This window comes from Pseudophryne corroboree, chromosome 7 (assembly GCF_028390025.1).
Source record: "Pseudophryne corroboree isolate aPseCor3 chromosome 7, aPseCor3.hap2, whole genome shotgun sequence".
Classification (NCBI taxonomy): Eukaryota; Metazoa; Chordata; class Amphibia; order Anura; family Myobatrachidae; genus Pseudophryne; species Pseudophryne corroboree.
In genome coordinates, this window is record NC_086450.1 from 100,295,519 (window position 1) to 100,316,651 (window position 21,133).

Genomic DNA, 21,133 nt, shown 5'->3' on the forward strand with positions numbered 1-21,133 from the left:
TTGGTCGACACACCTTAGGTCGACATGGACAAAAGGTCGCCATAGACAAAAGGTCGACAGGAACAAGGTCGACATGGAAAAAGGTCGACATAAGTTTTTCACGATTTTTTACTTTTTTGGAACCTTTTCATACTTAACGATCCACGTGGACTACGATTGGAACAGTAATCTGTGCCGAGCGAAGCGTGCACTAATTGGGGTTCCCGGTCACTCTGCGAAGAAAACGACACCAAAAAAACATTAAAAAACTCATGTCGACCTTTTTCCATGTCGACCTTTTGTCCACGTCGACCTAAGGTGTGTCGACCAATTGGTGTCGACCTAAGGTGTGTCGACCTTTTGTTGTCGACCTGGAGTTCCAGACCCGATTCGATTAGTGCGAAAATCTACATTACTTTTGCCTTTAACATCATTAAATGATGTCACAGATAGGAGAGTGGATGGTTTTCTAAAAAACATTTTTTTTTCCTGTCTGGGGCAGTCATAAGGCCAGCCATGGCTTCAGCTTGGATGGCAAAGGCAGTGGCTGCCTGGGCTCATGCATTGGAGGGGGATTTTTCAATAGCATGTAGAGAGCAAAAATCCCATATAGCAAATATAAAACAGGCTGCAATGTTCTTGGAAGCAGCATTGGATATGGGTACTATTGCCTCCAGGGCATCAGCTTCAACAATAGCTGCTCGCAGAGCAGTTTGGCTACGTACGTGGAAAGCTGATTCAAAATCTAAAGGTCCATACACATGGAGCGATATAGCTTAGAGATATTGACTATACAGTCAAATTCGCTCAGAAAGTAAGTGCATATCGCTCTGTGTGTACACAGCCAGCGATAGCGATGCGCGTCCCCGCCAGGTCTCTATCGCTGCTAAAAATAGACTGTGCAGACAAGTCAATTTTGGCTAGGTCGCTGGAAAAGAAAAAGCATCCCCTTGCCAAAATCGGCCATAGCCAAAATCACTGGTAAAGTTAGTCAAAATCGCTGTAAAAGTTAGTCAAAATCTCCTACAGCCAGTTCAAGGGAAAACGCTCAGTCAAAATCTCTCATAAGGTGCATACACACTGGACGTTTTTGCCCAGCGTGTATGCATAGCGATGATCGCTGACTTTGCTGGGCTAAAAAGTGCTCAGTGCATACACACTGAGCGCTTTTCCCCCCTGCCCAGCGATGTCAGTGGGGGTGAGCGGCTTTCCATAGCAGGACGCTATGGAAAGCCACTCACCCCGCCGTTCATCTAATGGTAACACCAGTAGATGAACGGCAGCTGCCAGCGATGAAGCGGGAGCGTGCATCAATGCTCACCGCTCATCGCTTGTCCATACACACTGGGTGGCTTTGAGCTGAAAGCAGCTCAACACACCAAAAAGTGTGTATGGGCCTATAGTTAAAACCTCTCTGTGTGTATGCACCTTCAGAAGGTTTTGGAATCTTTGCCCTTTTCTGGAGATATTCTTTTTGGTAAAGAATTGACAGATATTTTGGAGTCAGAAGCAGACTGCAAGAAGGTCAAGTTTCCTTCCACATACAATTTCAAACCTAAAGTTCCGGCTTTTTGGCCCTTTCGGTCTCAAGGAAAAGCTAAAGGTAAAAGTGATAGCAGGCAGTCCCAATACAACACGTCTGGTAGGACTAAAAAGCATTGGGCTACCAGAGGACCGGTTGGAAAAACAGATAATAAGCCATCAGCCTGATGGTGCGGGCCTCCACCTGGGGGACCCCAGGGTGGGGGGCTGACTTCTTCAGTTTGCACAGATCTGGCAGCAGTGTACAACAGATGCCTGGGTACAGGAAGCGGTATCTCTAGGTTATGCTTTTGCCTTCAAGAAGTACCCTCTTCAAAGGTTTTTTTGTACCAGCCCATCTCGGGTAGAGACAAAGGCCAGGGCTTTGCAAGAGGCAGTTCAGAAATTGTTTGTCAGGAGTAGTCATTCCAGTTCCTCCTGCACAACGAGGACAGGGTTTTTACTCCAACCTGTTTTTAGTTCAGAAGCCAAATGGGTCATTTCCATTCTCAATCTTAAAGTGCTGAACAAATACATTTGGGTACCTCGGTTTCACATGGAGACTTTACGTTCCATCATTTTGGCCATGGAGCCAGGGGATTATATGGTATCCCTGAATATACAGGATGCTTACCTACATGTTCCTATAGAACTGTCCCATCAGTGCTATCTCAGGTTCGCTATCCTCCAACAGCATTTTCAGTTCCAGGCCCTACCCTTTGGGTTAGCCATAGCCCCCAGAGTATTTAGCAAGATTATGGTGGTAATGGCAGCTTATCTCCGCCAGCAGGGGATAAGAATTTTTCCATACCTCGACAATCTTTTAATCCTGGCACAGTCACAGGAATTGCTCCTATGTCATCTGCAACAGACAATAACGTGTCTGCAGAAGAATGGGTGTCTCATAAATTGGAATCTCTGGTTCCGTCACAGCGGATGACTCACATGGGGGCTGTACTGGATTCAAGTCTTTAGAGAGTAATGTTGCCCCTGAACAAGATATCCAAGGTTCAGTCAAGGATTCAGGACTTAATACGCAGTCAAAAAGTATCCATTCACGCAGCAATGCGTGTGATGGGTTTGATGGTGTCAACATTTGACATGGTGGAGTGTGCACAATTCCATTCGAGGCCTCTGCAGCGTCTTATTCTTGCCAAATGGAATGGGTTGCACCAGACGATAAAAACACAGACTATGGTTCTTACGATAGAAGTAAGAAGGTCATTAGCCTGGTGGCTACAGGCATCCCATCTGGAGAAGGGGAGAATCTTTTGGATATAAGATTGGGAAATTCTGACAACCGATGCCAGTCTCCAGGGCTGGGGAGCAGTGTGAGGAAGGTTGTGTTTCATGGGGCAATGGACCAAGGAAGAAGGTTGCCTGCCAATAAATATATTGGGACTTCGGGCCATATACATGGCACTGATTCAGGCAAAGGACATTCTTCGGGGAAAACCGGTCCAGATCCGCTCAGACAATGCAACGGCAGTAGCGTACCTCAACCATCAGGGAGGAAATCGCAGCCGAAAAGCGATGAAGGAGGTAAGTCACATACTAAAGTGGGCAAAACTTCATCATCCAGCCTTGTCCGCAGTGTTCGTTCCCGGAGTCCTAAACTGGGAAGCGGACTTTCTCAGTTGACACGACATTCAGGCAAGCGCATGGGTTCTACACCCGGAGGTCTTCCAGACTCTAGTAGACAAGTGGGGGTTGCCAGAGATAGATCTCATGGCGTCCTGTCTGAACAACAAAGTGCTCGCATATTGATCAAGAACAAAGGATCCCAGAGCGATCTTTGTGGATGCCCTGTCCATGAGATGGGACTTTCATCTGGCTTATGTGTTTCCTCCAATCACCCTATTACCCAGGGTGGTGATACAGCAAGGGAAAGGTGCCGTGATACTAATAGCTCTAGCTTAGCCCAGAAGGTATTGGTACACAGATCTGCAGAGAATGTCGTTGGATGCTCCACTTCTGCTCCCTCAACGTCCAGATCTATTGATGCAGGGTCCTTGTTATCACAGACATATGGATCGACTGTCTTTGACGGCGTGGCTCTTGAAACCTCTATCCTGAAGTAAAGAGGATTCTCACAACAGGTAATTAAAATTATGCTCAGACCAATGAAACCTTCCTCAGCTCGCATTTATCACCGAATATGGCAAACCTATATTAATTGGAGCAGTGAACGGAAAATGGACCCTAGGTCTTTCAGAGTTTCCAGGGTCTTAGCCTTCCTTCAGGCAGGAATGGATAAAGGTTTGAAAGTGGCTTCCTTGAGAGTGCAAGTGTCGGTGACTGTATGGTTCCAAAAGAAAATTGCCAACTTACAGGATGTGTGTACTTTTTTCCTGGGAATGCTACACATTCAACCTCCTTTTGTTCCTCCTACAGTGCCTTGGGACTTAAATCTAGTCCTGAAAGCCCTTCAAGTTGCCCCATTTGAACCACTTAATAAAATGGATCTTAAATGGTTGACAGCTAAAGTTCTCTTTCTACTGGCAATGGCGTCAGCTAGAAGAGTATCAGATTTAGGGGCATTATCATGTCGTTCCCCATTTCTGATTTTTTATCCAGATAAAGCAGTTCTAACAACTAGGTCTGGGTATCTTCTGAAGGTGGTGTCTAAATTCCACCTTAATGAAGAAATTGTAGTCCCGGCTTTTCAGGTACCAGGCCTTTTTGTGGGAGATGCATCGCTGGACGTGGTCCACGCATTAAGGATCTACGTGGATCGTACCACTGCCATCAAAAAGACAGATTCTCTCTTCATTCTTTACGGATTTCACAAGAGAGGATGGCCTGCTGATAAGCAGACACTGGCAAGATGGCTTCATATGACGATTTCAGAAGCATAGTCTCAAGCTGATTTCCTTGTTCCGGCTAATGTCTCTGCTCACTCTACTCGTAAGGTAGGTCCATCATGGGCAGCACAACGTGGTGCTTCAGCAGAACAGAATGTAAGGCAGCCACATGGTCTTCTATTAACACATTCATTAGACATTATGCCATGGATTCCTTTGCCTCTCATGACGCTGAATTCGGGGAATGACTCTCCTGTGTAATCAGGAGCGTCCCCACCACTAAATTGCTTTGGGAAATCCCATTGTTATCCTGTGGATAACCTGTTGACCCTGCCAGAGAAATATACGTTATGGTAAGAACGAACTTACCGTTGATAACGGTATTTCTCCAAAGTCTACAGGATCCACAGGGATCCCACCCTGACGCACCTGATTTGAGGATCCTTTTACTCACTAACCTCTTACTTCTTGTACGGAAGGGTGTGCATGTGTGTTCTTATCGCCTGAGTATAGCATAGGACGCCAGGCCTATTAGGACGCTGCAGTGGCTATTTTATGAAGTGGCTAGTTATCAAGTGGCAGCGAAAATCAACAGCAGTGTTATACCTGTGTTAAACCGAAGGAAAACAGAAGGCAAACAAACTTACAAATTAACAGAAGGACTGCATCACAACCACAAAACTCTGGAACTTTATGTGGCCTCTCCTCGCCTCAAACATGAGAACTCCAAGACCAGGCTTACCACCTCTCTGGCTGAGAACATCAAGTCTGCCCTTGGGCCTAACCATCAAAATGAACAGGGAACTGTGGGGGCACAGCACCAGGAGCAGGGACATCCTCATTGCTTCTGAGTATGCCCCCCACATTCTCCTACCCACCCGTACTAAGATCTGATCAAAATAATGTTATCCCAATCCTACTTCTGCCACTAGTTGCCTGCTATTGTGTTTTTTTTTTTTTTTCCATTGCTCGCTTCAACCCCACCATGTGTTTTTCCTGTAATGTTTACCTCCACTGATTGCACACCTTTCCATTGTGCCCTACATGCAGGGTACATCATACTACTACATAAGCATCAGTTTTCCCATATATGAACTTGGCCCTTGTATGGCTCACCTCCCACAGTGTAACCTTCAAAGTGCGCCCAACATGGCTGCCCCATATGGTACACTTGTGGATGGGATGAAAATTACATAGGCCTGATGGTTTTGATGGAACCCTACTCTGAACTGTAGGACTCTGAAATCACCCCCATTTTGTATCATCTCTTCTAGGGGTGGACTATTCCACCCTGGGTAATCCTACGCTGAGCGCCCAAGATGGCTGCCGCACCTGGTACCTTGTGAGGGTGGAATACACAACCCTTGGAAGTTATTACCCAAAATGCCTACACCAATCCTGCATTATGCTTTCTGTGTGCTTAAGGTTGTCTTTTATGTCTGTGTGGCTTATCTATTGTTGTATTACTCAAATCCTCTGTATCATGGAGGTCATTCCGAGTTTTTCGCTCGCAAAGCGATTTTAGCAGAGTTGCTCACGCTAAGCTGCCGCCTACTGGGAGAGAATCTTAGCATCTTAAAAATGCGAACGATGTATTCGCAATATTACGATTACACACCTCGCAGCAGTTTCTGAGTAGCTTCAGACTTACTCGGCATCTGCGATCAGTTCAGTGCTTGTCGTTCCTGGTTTGACGTCACAAACACTCCCAGCGTTCGCCCAGACACTCCTCCGTTTCTCCGGCCACTCCTGCATTTTTTCCGGAAACGGTAGCGTTTTTTCCCACACGCCCATAAAACGGCCTGTTTCCGCCCAGTAACACCCATTTCCTGTCAATCACATTACGATCGCCAGAACGATGAAAAAGCCGTGAGTAAAATTACTAAGTGCATAGCAAATTTACTTGGTGCAGTCGCAGTGCGAACATTGCGCATGCGCATTAAGCGGAAAATCGCTGCGATGCGAAGATTTTTACCGAGCGAACAACTCGGAATGAGGGCCCATGTGCATTGTTTTTGATATCTGTAAAGCGCCTTGAGTCCTGTTGGAGAAAGAGCGCTATATAAATAAAATTATTATTATTATTATTATTATTATGGCTATCTATGATGCTCCGGCCTTGAGCTTTGGAATACAACTGATTTGTCTGAGCCAAGAGGCGGGGATATATGGATGGGCCCGTTGCATGCTGGGAGGCCGGAAAGCTTTGACTGATTGGTGCAAATCTGCTGTCGCTTCATCATATCCCATTGTTATCCTGTTTTTTTTTATTGTGGTCAAACATTACATATTATTGTATCTTTGCTTTTATTTACATACCTTACTTTAAGGAATTATCTCCTATATATTTGCCCAACTCTGTGACTCTGTGCTGGCAGTAACGCTGGGCGGAGTCACAGGCACAGATCTGTCCAGAAACAGTCCCCTCCCTCTCTCCGCCCAGTCCCCTCCCGATCTCCGCCCAGTCCCCTGTCTCCCTTCTCCCCGTACTGCCCCTGGTGAGTGGTGACACCGCAGCCGCTGACTGTGAGCGGAACTCACATTACCCGCTTCACAGTCTTGCGGCTGCCACTGAGTCAGGGAGACATGCTGAACAGTGACTCGCCCCCCCCCCTCCCGCATCTGCCCCCCTCCCGCGGCACTCCCGTCCCCTCCCCCTCCCGCAGCAGCAACATCCGCAGCACTCCCGCCCAGAGTCTTCACTTTTCTAACACCCGCTGCGGTCGCGGGCGAAAAGGGGGCGTGGCTTCACGGAAGGGGGCATGGCTTCGCGTCCCGACCCCCGTTTTCGGCACGTTGTGGTTCGGGGGACACTGCTGAATCTGCAGTGCTGGCTTCTGCGCTGTGACAGGAGCCGGCACTTTGGTGTCACCCCTCAGAGGGTAACACCCGGGTGCAGGCCGCACTACCCGCACCCACGTTGTGGCGCCACTGCTCCTGCCCCCTCCCCCACCCGTAGCACAAACACCCACCGTCTCCACCCACCACCCGCGGCACTCCCGTCCCCTCCACCACCCAGAGCACAAACACCCACGCAACCCACCCGCGGAACTCCCGCCCCCTCCCCCACCCGTAGCACCAACACCCGCGGTTACCAACCGCATTCGCCCCCACCTGCTGCACTCCCACCCTCTCCCCCACCCGCAGCACCAACACCCGCGCCACCTACCCGCAGCACCCACCGCATCCACCCACCACCTGTGGCACTCCACCCCCTCCCCCACCCGCAGCACCAACACCCGCGGCACCCACCGCATCCACCCACGGCACTCCCCCCCCCTCCCCCACCCGCTGCACCAACACGCGCACCACCCGCGGCACTCCCGTCCCCTCCCCCACCCAGAGCACAAACACCCGCGCCACCCACCCGCGGAACTCCCGCCCCCTCCCCCAACCCGTAGCACCAACACCCGCGGCAACCAACCGCATTCGCACCCCACCCGCGGCACTCCCACCCTCTCCCCCACCCGCAGCACCAACACCCGCGGCACCCACCGCATCCACCCACCACCCGTGGCACTCCCCCACCCGCAGCACCAACACCCGCGGCACCCACCGCATCCACCCACCACCCGTGGCACTCCACCCCTCCCCCCACCCGCTGCACCAACACCCACACCACCCGCGCCACTCCCGTCCCCTCTCCCACCCACAGCACAAACACCCGCGCCACCCACCCGCAGAACTCCCGCCCCCTCCCCCACCCGTAGCACCAACACCCGTGGTAACTAACCGCATTCGCCCCCCACCCGCTGCACTCCCACCCTCTCCCCCACCCGCAGCACCAACACCCGCGCCACCTACCCGCAGCACCCACCGCATCCACCCACCACCCGTGGCACTCCACCCCCTCCCCCACACGTAGCACCAACACCCGCGGCACCCACCGCATACACCCACCACCCGTGGCACTCCCCCCCCCTCCCCCACCCGCTGCACCAACACGCGCACCACCCGCGGCACTCCCGTCCCCTCCCCCACCCAGAGCACAAACACCCGCGCCACCCACCCGCGGAACTCCCGCCCACTCCCCCAACCCGTAGCACCAACACCCGCGGCAACCAACCGCATTCGCCCCCCACCCTCGGCACTCAGACCCTCTCCCCCACCCGCAGCACCAACACCCGCGCCACCCGCTGCACCAACACCCGCGGCACTCCCGTCCCCTCCCCCACCCAGAGCACAAACACCCGCGCCACCCACCCACGGAACTCCCGCCCCCAACCCGTAGCACCAACACCCGCGGTAACCAACCGCATTCGCCCCCCACCCGCGGCACTCCCACCCGCAGCACCAACACCCGCGGCACCCACCGCATCCACGCACCACCCGTCGCACTCCCCCACCCGCAGCACCAACACCCGCACCGCCCGCGGCACTCCCGTCCCCTCCCCCACCCAGAGCACAAACACCCGCGCCACCCACCCACGGAACTCCCGCCCCCTCCCCCAACCCGTAGCACCAACACCCGCGGCAACCAACTGCATTCGCCCCCCACCCGCGGCACTCCCACCCTCTCCCCCACCCGCAGCACCAACACCCGCGGCACCCACCGCATCCACCCACCACCCGTGGCACTCCCCCACCCACAGCACCAACACCCGCACCACCCGTGGCACTCTGCCCCCTCCCCCACCCACAGCACCAACACCCACTGCCCCCCCCCCCCCCAGCGGCACCCAACGCATCCCCCACATCCGCTCCCACCGCGGCACTCCCACCCGTAGCTCCCACACCTGCAGCACCCCCCACCCCTCCCCCACCCGCTGCAACCCTGCCCCTCCCCCATACCCACCCTCCCCCCCACCCGCAGCACCAACACCCGCGCCACCTACCCTACCACCTACCACCCACCGCATCCACCCACCACCCGTGGCACTCCACCCCCTCCCCTGTCTCCCTTCTCCCCGTACTGCCCCTGGTGAGTGGTGACACCGCAGCCGCTGACTGTGAGCGGAACTCACATTACCCGCTTCACAGTCTTGCGGCTGCCACTGAGTCAGGGAGACATGCTGAACAGTGACTCGCCCCCCCCCTCCCGCATCTGCCCCCCTCCCGCGGCACTCCCGTCCCCTCCCCCTCCCGCAGCAGCAACATCCGCAGCACTCCCGCCCAGAGTCTTCACTTTTCTAACACCCGCTGCGGTTGCGGGCGAAAAGGGGGCGTGGCTTCACGGAAGGGGGCGTGGCTTCGCGTCCCGACCCCCGTTTTCGGCACGTTGTTCGCCACTGCTCCTGCCCCCTCCCCCACCCGTAGCACAAACACCCACCGTCTCCACCCACCACCCGCGGCACTCCCGTCCCCTCCACCACCCAGAGCACAAACACCCACGCAACCCACCCGCGGAACTCCCGCCCCCTCCCCCACCCGTAGCACCAACACCCGCGGTTACCAACCGCATTCGCCCCCCACCTGCTGCACTCCCACCCTCTCCCCCACCCGCAGCACCAACACCCGCGCCACCTACCCGCAGCACCCACCGCATCCACCCACCACCTGTGGCACTCCACCCCCTCCCCCACCCGCAGCACCAACACCCGCGGCACCCACCGCATCCACCCACCACCCGTGGCACTCCCCCCCCCCTCCCCCACCCGCTGCACCAACACGCGCACCACCCGCGGCACTCCCGTCCCCTCCCCCACCCAGAGCACAAACACCCACGCCACCCACCCGCGGAACTCCCGCCCCCTCCCCCAACCCGTAGCACCAACACCCGCGGCAACCAACCGCATTCGCACCCCACCCGCGGCACTCCCACCCTCTCCCCCACCCGCAGCACCAACACCCGCGGCACCCACCGCATCCACCCACCACCCGTGGCACTCCCCCCCCCCTTCCCCACCCGCTGCACCAACACGCGCACCACCCGCGGCACTCCCGTCCCCTCCCCCACCCAGAGCACAAACACCCGCGCCACCCACCCGTGGAACTCCCGCCCCCTCCCCCAACCCGTAGCACCAACACCCGTGGTAACTAACCGCATTCGCCCCCCACCCGCTGCACTCCCACCCTCTCCCCCACCCGCAGCACCAACACCCGCGCCACCTACCCGCAGCACCCACCGCATCCACCCACCACCCGTGGCACTCCACCCCCTCCCCCACACGCAGCACCAACACCCGCGGCACCCACCGCATACACCCACCACCCGTGGCACTCCCCCCCCCCTCCCCCACCCGCTGCACCAACACGCGCACCACCCGCGGCACTCCCGTCCCCTCCCCCACCCAGAGCACAAACACCCGCGCCACCCACCCGCGGAACTCCCGCCCACTCCCCCAACCCGTAGCACCAACACCCGCGGCAACCAGCCGCATGCGCCCCCCACCCTCGGCACTCAGACCCTCTCCCCCACCCGCAGCACCAACACCCGCGCCACCTACCCGCGCCACCCACCGCATCCACCCACCACCCGTGGCACTCCACCCCCTCCCCCACACGCAGCACCAACACCCGCGGCACCCACCGCATCCACCCACCACCCGTGGCACCCCCCCCTCCCCCACCCGCTGCACCAACACCCGCGGCACTCCCGTCCCCTCCCCCACCCAGAGCACAAACACCCGCGCCACCCACCCACGGAACTCCCGCCCCCAACCCGTAGCACCAACACCCGCGGTAACCAACCGCATTCGCCCCCCACCCGCGGCACTCCCACCCGCAGCACCAACACCCGCGGCACCCACCGCATCCACGCACCACCCGTCGCACTCCCCCACCCGCAGCACCAACACCCGCACCACCCGCGGCACTCCCGTCCCCTCCCCCACCCAGAGCACAAACACCCGCGCCACCCACCCACGGAACTCCCGCCCCCTCCCCCAACCCGTAGCACCAACACCCGCGGCAACCAACTGCATTCGCCCCCCACCCGCGGCACTCCCACCCTCTCCCCCACCCGCAGCACCAACACCCGCGGCACCCACCGCATCCACCCACCACCCGTGGCACTCCCCCACCCACAGCACCAACACCCGCACCACCCGTGGCACTCTGCCCCCTCCCCCACCCACAGCACCAACACCCACTGCCCCCCCCCCCCCAGCGGCACCCAACGCATCCCCCACATCCGCTCCCACCGCGGCACTCCCACCCGTAGCTCCCACACCTGCAGCACCCCCCACCCCTCCCTCACCCGCTGCAACCCTGCCCCTCCCCCATACCCACCCTCCCCCCCACCCGCTGCACCAACACCCGCGCCACCTACCCTACCACCTACCACCCACCGCATCCACCCACCACCCGTGGCACTCCACCCCCTCCCCCACCCGCAGCACCAACACCCGCACCACCCGTGGCACTCTGCCCCCTCCCCCACCCACAGCACCAACACCCGCGGTAACCAACTGCATTCGCCCCCCACCCGCGTCACTCCCACCCTCTCCCCCACCCGCAGCACCAACACCCGCGCCACCTACCCGTGGCACCCACCGCATCCACCCACCACCCGTGGCACTCCACCCTCTCCCCCACCCGCAGCACCAACACCCGCGGCACCCACCGCTTCCACCCACCATCTGTGGCACCCCCACCCGCTGCACCAACACCCGCGCCACCTACCCGCGGCACCCACCGCATCCACCCACCACCCGTGGCACTCCACCCCCTCCCCCACCCGCAGCACCAACACCCGCGGCACCCACCGCATCCACCCACCACCTGTGGCACCCCCCCCCTCCCCCACCCGCGGCACTCCCGTCCCCTCCCCCACCCAGAGCACAAACACCCGCGCCACCCACCCGCGGAACTCCCACCCCCAACCCGTAGCACCAACACCCACGGTAACCAACCGCATTCGCCCCCCACCCGCTGCACTCCCACCCTCTCCCCACCCGCAGCACCAACACCCGCGCCACCTACCCGCAGCATCCACCACCCGTGGCACTCCACCCCCTCCTCCACCCGCAGCACCAACACCCGCGGCACCCACCGCATCCACCCACCACCCGTGGCACTCCCCCCCTCCCCCACCCGCTGCACCAACACGCGCACCACCCGCGGCACTCCCGTCCCCTCCCCCACCCAGAGCACAAACACCCGCGCCACCCACCCGCGGATCTCCCGCCCCCTCCCCCAACCCGTAGCACCAACACCCGCGGCAACCAACCGCATTCGCACCCCACCCGCGGCACTCCCACCCTCTCCCCCACCCGCAGCACCAACACCCGCGGCACCCACCGCATCCACCCACCACCCGTGGCACTCCACCCCCTCCCCCACCCGCCCCTGCAACCATAGCACCCTCACACCCACCCACCCCCAACCGCACCACCCCGGCTAACTGCCCCCTCCCCCACCCGTGGCAAAGCCGTGCAGAGGTTAACGGGGCGAAGCCCCTAACGACGGTGTGAAGAGCGCCCGTAGGGCGCGATGAATCGCCTAGTGTGTAAATATTTGTTTCAAAAAGTATACAAATGGAGCAGAATTTGTAAAACTTGAAAATAAAAAGATGGTGTTGCTGTTCTTCAACGTATGTTTATGTGTGTAGCACACAAATAAAAGAAAAAAAATGTATGTGGGTATGTGTTGTTTAACAAAAAAATGTTGGTTAAAAAAAAATGTTAGGACGCTAGATGTCATTCAGCAGATACTACTAAACAAAATGCTTGTAAAGGTTATTTTACATTTGCTTCTATCAAACCTCGATTGTTAGTAAGTGTAAACACAAATCGGTTAGTAACATATATTTTCACAATCACATGTGTTACAGAGTTAAACAATACCTTACATCAGGCCTGTCCAAACTGCGGCCCTCCAGCTGTTGAGAAACTACACATCCCAGCATGCCCTGACACAGCTTTTGCATTCTCTGACCCCAAAACTGTGTCAAGGCATGCTGGTATATGTAGTTTCACAACAGCTGGAGGGCCGCAGTTTGGACATGCCTGCCTTACATGTTTCTAAGTTCCAATACAGCTGAATGAAGTGATTTGTGGTCTGAGGTGTGAGCTTCTTCAGCTGGCTGTAATGAAGCAATGATTGCAGTATACATGCAGTCTACAACTGAGGTCAGCTTGTGCAATTTTTAAGGTAGACCTGTAGTCACTCAGAAACTGCACATCAGAAATGTGCGATCTGTTGTAAAAATTTGAATGCACCGACCATCAGCATACGCCCACAACACGCCCCGCAACACGCCCCTGATCATAGTTATTGCGAGTCCAGCCCTTTAGTACTTTTCGTTATGCATACGCAGTTTTTGCGAAGTCTCAGAAATTGGTGTTTTTTTCTCAGTTTTTGCTATTTAAGTTGTAGAATTTGCGTTTTTACGCTTTTTTTGCTAATTTTACTGATTTGCGATCCTTGCTGAATTAGGCCCATAACCCTCAGAAAATAAAATAAAAGAAATTTTGATTTTGCAGAAATTATGATTTTTCAGATACACCAGATGGAATGGATAATGAATGCTTTATTTAATATAAAAATTCACAAATTAAAAATCAATTGCCTGACTATTAACTATAAATTTCATAAAAACAGTAGCATACACCCAGAGCCGTAACTAGGTGTGTGCCAGAGGGGCATTGCACACAGCGCAACTGCACTGTGGGCGCACCATCTGGCAGCACTACCGCACGGCCGCTGCCCGCCACCCACTCTCATTGCCTCCTGTCTCCCACTGGCCGCCGCTGCGGTGCTGTCAGAAATACCCCCTGAGGGAGACGGAGACACCTCTGCCTCGTTGATTCCCGCAACGATGATCGGCGCTGCACTCTCTCTATAGATAGAGCGCTGCGCTGCTCAACACAGCACGCCCTCCCCACCAGCAGCGATGAGGCTATTACCGGGCTCATACGAGCATGCTGCACGGCACCTCGCACACAGACACGGGGGGGGGGGGGGGGAGAACACGAGACCTGGCTGGGGAATCACTCCAATAATACAGAGCGCTGTGCCCGCCCCCTCACGCTGCCCAATCACGGCGCTCCTAAAATCCTTATTTGCCTCTAGTCACTTACATTGTTAACGCTTCCAGTGCTGAGAGTCTGCACAGACTGAGCTGGGTGTAGTGACGGCCAAGGATGTGCCATCGATGGTCTAAATGGTCTAAGACCCTAGGTAGGTAGCCATGATCGATGATGTAGCCATGGGAGAGGGTAATGGGAGTCCTGGCTGTGACACCGACTGCTGGGGCGGGCGACTGAGGCTGTTCTGCATTGGAGCCTGCTGCTATTTTATTACATTAAATTTCAGACGGACTGATGAGACATTGCTGCACCAAACTGTAATGATAGATTTCTGCACCAAATGAAAATACATTTATTTTTAAAATGGCATCAGGTCATTAAATATATTTTGAAATGATTTGCAGGGATTATGACACTGCACCAGAGCCGTAACTTGGTGTGTGCCAGAGGGGCATTGCAAACAGCGCAACTGCACTGTGGGTGCACCATCTGGCAGCACCACCCGCACGGCCGCTGCCCGCCGCCCACTCTCATTGCCTCCTGTCTCCCACTGGCCGCCGCTGCAGTGCTGTCAGAAACACCCCCTGAGGGAGACGGAGACACCTCTGCCTCTGTCTCCTTGATTCCCGCAACGATGATCGGCGCTGCCAGCAGCTCCTATAGATAGAGAGCGCTGCGCTGCTCAACAAATCTCTCCGGCGCTACGGCTGGCAGCTTCGGGCACCCGGCATCAGGGTAAGCGGTAGGACCGGCAGTGGTGGCAGGCACTAAACAGCAATGCACAAAGGGGACGCTGTCTGCCGTAATGTGTAAAAAGGGGACGCTGCCTGCCGTAATGTGTAAAAAGGGGCTCTACCTGGTGTAGTGGCGTTACTGTGCGGCGTAATTTGAATAATGGAGACTACTGTGCACCATTATGAATTGGTATTATTTTGTGGCCACACCCCTTTCCCAAGAAGCCAAGCCCCTATATATTTTGCTCGCGCCTGCGGCGCATACTGCCACCGGTTTACATTAAGGGGGAGGGGCGCCGATGCCGTCTCTTGCACACAGCGCTAAAATGTCTAGTTACGGCACTGCATACACCCATTTCCTCCTTTTATCAATCTTAGTGGAATACCAGCGTATATACAAGGTTATTCAGGTCATACTTGCCTACCTGACCCTCTCCATGAGGGAGAAAATGGTCTGTTCCTGGACTTTCCTGGTAATGTATGATTGCCATCACCTGTGGTGAAACACCTTTGTTATCCATTAACTAGCTCACCACAGGTGATGGCAATCATACATTACAAGGAAAGTTCAGGAACAGAGCATTTTCTCCCTCATGGAGAGGGTCAGGTAGGCAAGTATGATTCAGGTTTGTTAGCAAACAAAAAAAAATGAGCAATTGGGCCAAACTATGTTGCTCTGCAGGTGGGGCAGATGTAACATGTGCAGGGAGATTTAGATTTGGGTGGGTCATATGCTTTCTGTGCATTGTAAATACTGTCTGCTTTAGTTTTACACACTGCAGTTTATATTTCAGTTTGAACACATCCCACCCAAATCTAACTCTCTCTGCACGTTATATCTGCTCCACCTGTGGTCCTACTTGCCTACCCGACCCTCTCCATGAGGGAGAAAATGCTCTGTTCCTGGACTCTCCTGGTAATGTATGATTGCCATCACCTGTGGTGAAACACCTTTCTTATCAATTAACTAGCTCACCACAGGTGATGGCAATCATACATTACCAGGAAAGTCCAGGAACAGAGCATTTTCTCCCTCATGGAGAGGGTCAGGTAGGCAATTATGCCTGTAGTGCACATGGTTTTGCCCAAATGCTAACTTTTTTGGTTGGCTAACAAAATTGAATAAGGCCCCTAGTTGTGTATTAATGATATGTTGTGTTTCTGGCAGTCTGTTAATATCTGGCAGTCACTGATAGTCTATGCATTATATGGTAGTCACTACAATGCTCTGTGTACCCTAGGGTAAGGCACACAGAGCATTTAGACAGGAATACTTAGTATTGAGACAGTATAGCCTACATGTTCTATTAAAATGTGAAGACACCATAGAACCAAGCGCAATTTTGGCACAGGTTAACAGATAGCCTATCTCCGCTCCTGATATGTGCCTCTCTGTGTCTGTGTGTACCCCCTGTATGATCTGTTATAATGGAGTGACCATATTATCCCTTTTACCTAGGACTCTCATGCATTACACAGGTTCTGTGGCTGACTAAAACCAGCTGAAATGTAGGTTTGAAGTCAGCCAGCCACAGAACCTGTGTAATCCATGAGCGTCCCAGGTAAAAGGGATACTAGGGTCACTCTATGGGCTCCCCTCCCATATACTCTGTATTGTCCTCCTCTTTACCCCCCCCCATATACTCAGTATTGTCCCCCGCAACATATACTCTCTATTGTCCCTGCTGTGCTCCTAACCTACATTTGCATATTCCATATTGTGTCGCTCGCCCTCTTCAGTAGTTAGTTACCTCGGGTCTTCGTGTACTTCTTCCGCTACAGTAAAATTTATAGTACCGTATGTGCTTAATGCACTTGCATAGCATGGAGCATTCTGTGCCCCCCACCTCAGCTGACATCATGTGATAATGTCAATTATTATCTTCAAACATAAAGCTATACACTATTTCTGTGGAGCCGCTATGGCCACTAGACCACGTGCACGTGCTACGCACTTTGTACGCTATTTGCGTACAGAGTCCCACACGTGGTACGCACTTGGCGTACACACGCTGCGCTGAGTGTACGGAATACACACAGCGGGCACACACACAGTTGATAACCCTTAAACCTTGTTAATAAAACACAGTAAGAATATACTTATACTCTAAACCTTAGTAGTCAAATACTGTAATGATGTAATGCTTAAACCTTAACAATGTGTATGCTGTTTGAGCGTTTAAGACGCTAAGAGAGCCCTTTGCAGGAAAGTGAAAACACAACACCGGGTTTGGTTAAAACCACAGCAGCTCTAACACTGCCGTGGATTATTCCGAGAAAAAGGGGAAGACAGATACAAGTTATACACTACAAGCTAACACAGAAATCTAACATAATAACAGAGAATAAGATGAACAATGGCTACAGAGAATATACATACGTGGGGAATCTTTCGCAAGCGCGACCTGGAATCCAGTCCTCAGCTGTTCAGGTAGAAAGCCTTCAGAGACATCAGGCTGGCCAGGCAACAGTGGTCTTTATATACACAACCTACATTCACAATACAATGGTACCTGTAATCTTATTGTTCATTGGACACAGGGATGTGTCTCTAAATTACAGCAAAGGTCATAGGTGGATTTGAACAGGTGGGCTGTGTCTTTCCCCAACTGCTCTGGTGGGAGGTATCCTCAGGATTCCCGCCGCATGTGTAATTTACAGCAAATACAGTTTAATGTTCATAATCTACTTCTGTACAAAACTATACGCAGGAGCGAGCGATCCTTCCCTAACTAACATCGGAATGTTACTCTTAAAATACTCTACAGCTGGATACTAGACACCACCTTTCAACCTTTATCTGACCCTTCCTATCATGCAAAGAGGAATCTCTCTGTCCAGGAACAGTTTAAACTAATCATACTCGCTGACATGGTCTAGGGGAATATTAACTACAAAATGCACTATTTGGGTTAAATATGCTACGATCGAGTCGCACGCTACACGCTCACAAACTCCGCCGTAATTACACATCTCATGCGCACGATCGCCGGAGCGATCTTACGCAACTTGCGGGTATGTGTACGCACGGGGGACCAGGTGCACGAGCAGCGTGCATGTGCATGAGGGGTTAGTACAAGGGGTATGCATCATGATATTTTTCGACTTTGACAGTCCACCCTTTGGCAGTCAACAATAACTGCCACTATCTAAACAATTAAGCAGAAAAATATATAATACAATGAAATACCTATAAATGATTGGGTGGAGGGAGGAGAGGAGAAGGTGGGAAATGTATGACCTAGTGGGATAGTAAAAGGATGTATGTATGAAATTCATGTCTGAGGGGTCATGTATCATCGTGCCGTACATGTTCTAGATAAGCTTCGAGGTATTGCGAAGTATACATTAAATCCTTCTTATCCCATATTAAGGGTCTGTAATTGGGCTAACAAACACTACCGAGCTCTTTTCGGCTTCTTGTTCCAACAAATATGGTGCACATTAGTTGATGATACATGGGGGGGAAAAATATGTGAGTGCTAATATATATACCTATATCACCTGTTGACTATGTGTGTCACTACCTGAAGATCGTAGAGATGAAGATAAGAAACATGTGTTATAAATACATTCATATGATAATGTGTGTAGTTGTCCTTGGATGTCTGTTGAAGTCTCGTCCGGATAGGTGTATCTTTGCTGTGGGTGATAAGCAAAGTTTTTCAAGTGTCCATAGAAAGTTAAAGTCTCTAAAGTGTCTCGCAAAGTCTGTGAAAAAGTTCATCAAAGGTCTGTAGAAATGTTCATCAAAGGTCTGTAGAAGTGTGCATCAAAATCTTCTTCCGAGTGGATGTCTTTTTTACCTTGGAGAGAAACAAAGGAGAAACGGGTGAAAGAAACGGACCGTGGAATCACGTCTTATCACAACATTGTCTCGATTGATGGGTCATAAATTAAACCAGTTGTTGTAACAATGCCTTCGCTCCTCAAACTCATCACTCTGGTACTGCTCTTGCAATGCATTAAAATCCGAACACATCTAAATATCAAACCAATCATTATGACAACTCCCAGGATACAAAGGAGAAATTTCCCTACATTCACGATAACATTTTGAGCCCATTCTCCTAAACCTGAGAACCAATTGCGTGGGTTCAACCATGAAACCTAGCCGGTCAGTTCATTACTCACAGCAGTAAGGGTAAGGTTGTGTCTCCTTCTGAACTCCCACTTCAATTGCAAGATATCGTCCATCTTTTGATCTATGACCTCGGTTGGGTCATCAGTGCTGTTTGTGATATATGTACAGCACTTCACACCATACTGAGTTGCTAGGGTGACACAATACCCGCCTGTCACCGCTGTGAGGTAATTGAGAACCATCCTGTGCTGGATCAGTTCCGTTTGTAAGCTTGAAATTCCCTCCCAGTATACCTGAAGGTGTCATCATACATCTCGGTGATATTGTCTATCAGGTTCGCTAGCGCAGTAATATACCTAAAATTTATAATTCCTCTGGCGGTACGGGTGATATCTAACGCAAGTAGGAATTGAATCCCGGTGGATTCGTGGATCAAATCAGAGGCTGCGTGCTCTGTCCTATCTATAAGGTGTTTCTTAACAATGTGTTCGTAGTGAGTGTGAGTGTAAGGAGCTTGAGCATTGCGGTGAACGTCTTTCATCTTACCATGGGTAATGGTCATTACTTCTGGCAACACTCTTCCAATGTAACACAATCCCTCTGAGTTTGGGGCAACCCACTTATACGCCTTCCTCCCACGTATGAAATATGCATCATCGGGGAGGACATATGGGACAGAATATGACATTACCATATTGCAAACCTTCCAGGTGAAAAATCCTATCCCTAACTTTTTCATCTGTTCAGTATACGTATCAGGCTGTATGATATGCGCACAGTATCCTGGTGATACTTCTCCAACCCGCATGGTTCTACTTCCTAGAGTATACCTATACTGAAAATATCTCCCACCATTGGCTATTTGGCGTATAAGTTCTGAGTCTACGGGCATTCTATCGGCTCTGTGTGAAAATGCCATGGTTTGGTTGTTCCATGTCACTTCCCAATTTCCCGGCTTTCGGGGATTGGAAATGTTAAAACATACTAAGGACCTATCCACATGATATTGGTGGAGCTTCAAACTAGGAGGCCTAGAAATATTACATTTCTTGTCCACCGGTCTCCCACCCCTTAATTCAAGTACCTCACCTATTGTTAAAGAGTATGGCACTAGTCCTGACTTGCTATGACCTTGAGGTACTTGTGAGCACACCCAGCATTCCGTTTGGTTTAAAACCTTACCCACTAATGAGTGATAGTCACTCAATGGGATGACGGTCCATGTTGATATTAAGGCTGGACTGACATCTCTGGATGCACCCGTCCTCAACTATGTTTTCACAATTCCTACAGATACAATTCTCTTCAGCTAACAATCCTTCACAATGTCTCCTAGTGTCATGACTACCAGATCGTTTTCTGATACTCGCCTTTGCTCTGTGATTGTGTTGCTCCTGGAATTCTACGAATCCGTCCTTGTCATCAGTACCCATTCCAGATCCTTTCTCGACCTCTCTGGTACTCTCACCGAAACAGACTGTTCTGGTCAACAACAGGGTCAACAGGAAAATCCGGAATGCAGTCTCTTGGGGTAAGTCCATCTTGCAGGAGGAGAAAGAAAGAGTAGTAATGGGAGGTAAAGAAAATAATTAGAAGGGAAAGAAAATTGGTACGATAATTGTCCTCTAGTCTTGTTGTTCTTCTTGCTCAGATGCCGTCTCAACAGTGCTGCCTCTCAGTCTTCCCAAAACAGACACTCCAGTGATACGATATTCTTTCCGAATCAGCGACCTTTCTGTAAGGAGCATAAATCTTGCATTACCATTTGTTTAACTGTTGTGTGACATACCATCCTTAGAACATGAAAAAACAAAAAGAGAGAGAATAATAGAAAAAGAGAAAAATTTTCAGATTTCCGTTCACCATCAGGCTGTCACACCAACATGTCTATCGGTATCTCTGCACAGTCTCCCCCACCAGTATTTCCACTCTCCACCCTCTGTGCATGGCCAGGCACAATGATGCTGGTAAGATATACTGGGGTTGGGCTGACCTCTGAAAAGACCAAGTAGACATGTGACGTTTGAGCTGTAGTTCTGCTGGTGAACGTCAGAGATGAAGAGGAAACATTTAAAGATAAATCACAGAATTTACCTGGCC

General features: G+C 52.5%; 1 protein-coding gene across 1 annotated transcript in view; it reads right to left on the reverse strand.

The window, feature by feature from the left end:
• DCAF17 (DDB1 and CUL4 associated factor 17) overlaps window positions 1–13,060 on the reverse strand; it is a 221,467-nt gene extending 208,407 nt beyond the window's left edge. Inside the window, exon 1 of the mRNA XM_063933481.1 lies at window positions 13,036–13,060. Within this exon, the coding sequence (XP_063789551.1) occupies window positions 13,036–13,037 (2 nt within the window). The 5' untranslated portion in view covers window positions 13,038–13,060. The remainder of the gene's footprint in view (window positions 1–13,035) is intronic.
• Window positions 13,061–21,133: the final 8,073 nt, after the last annotated feature.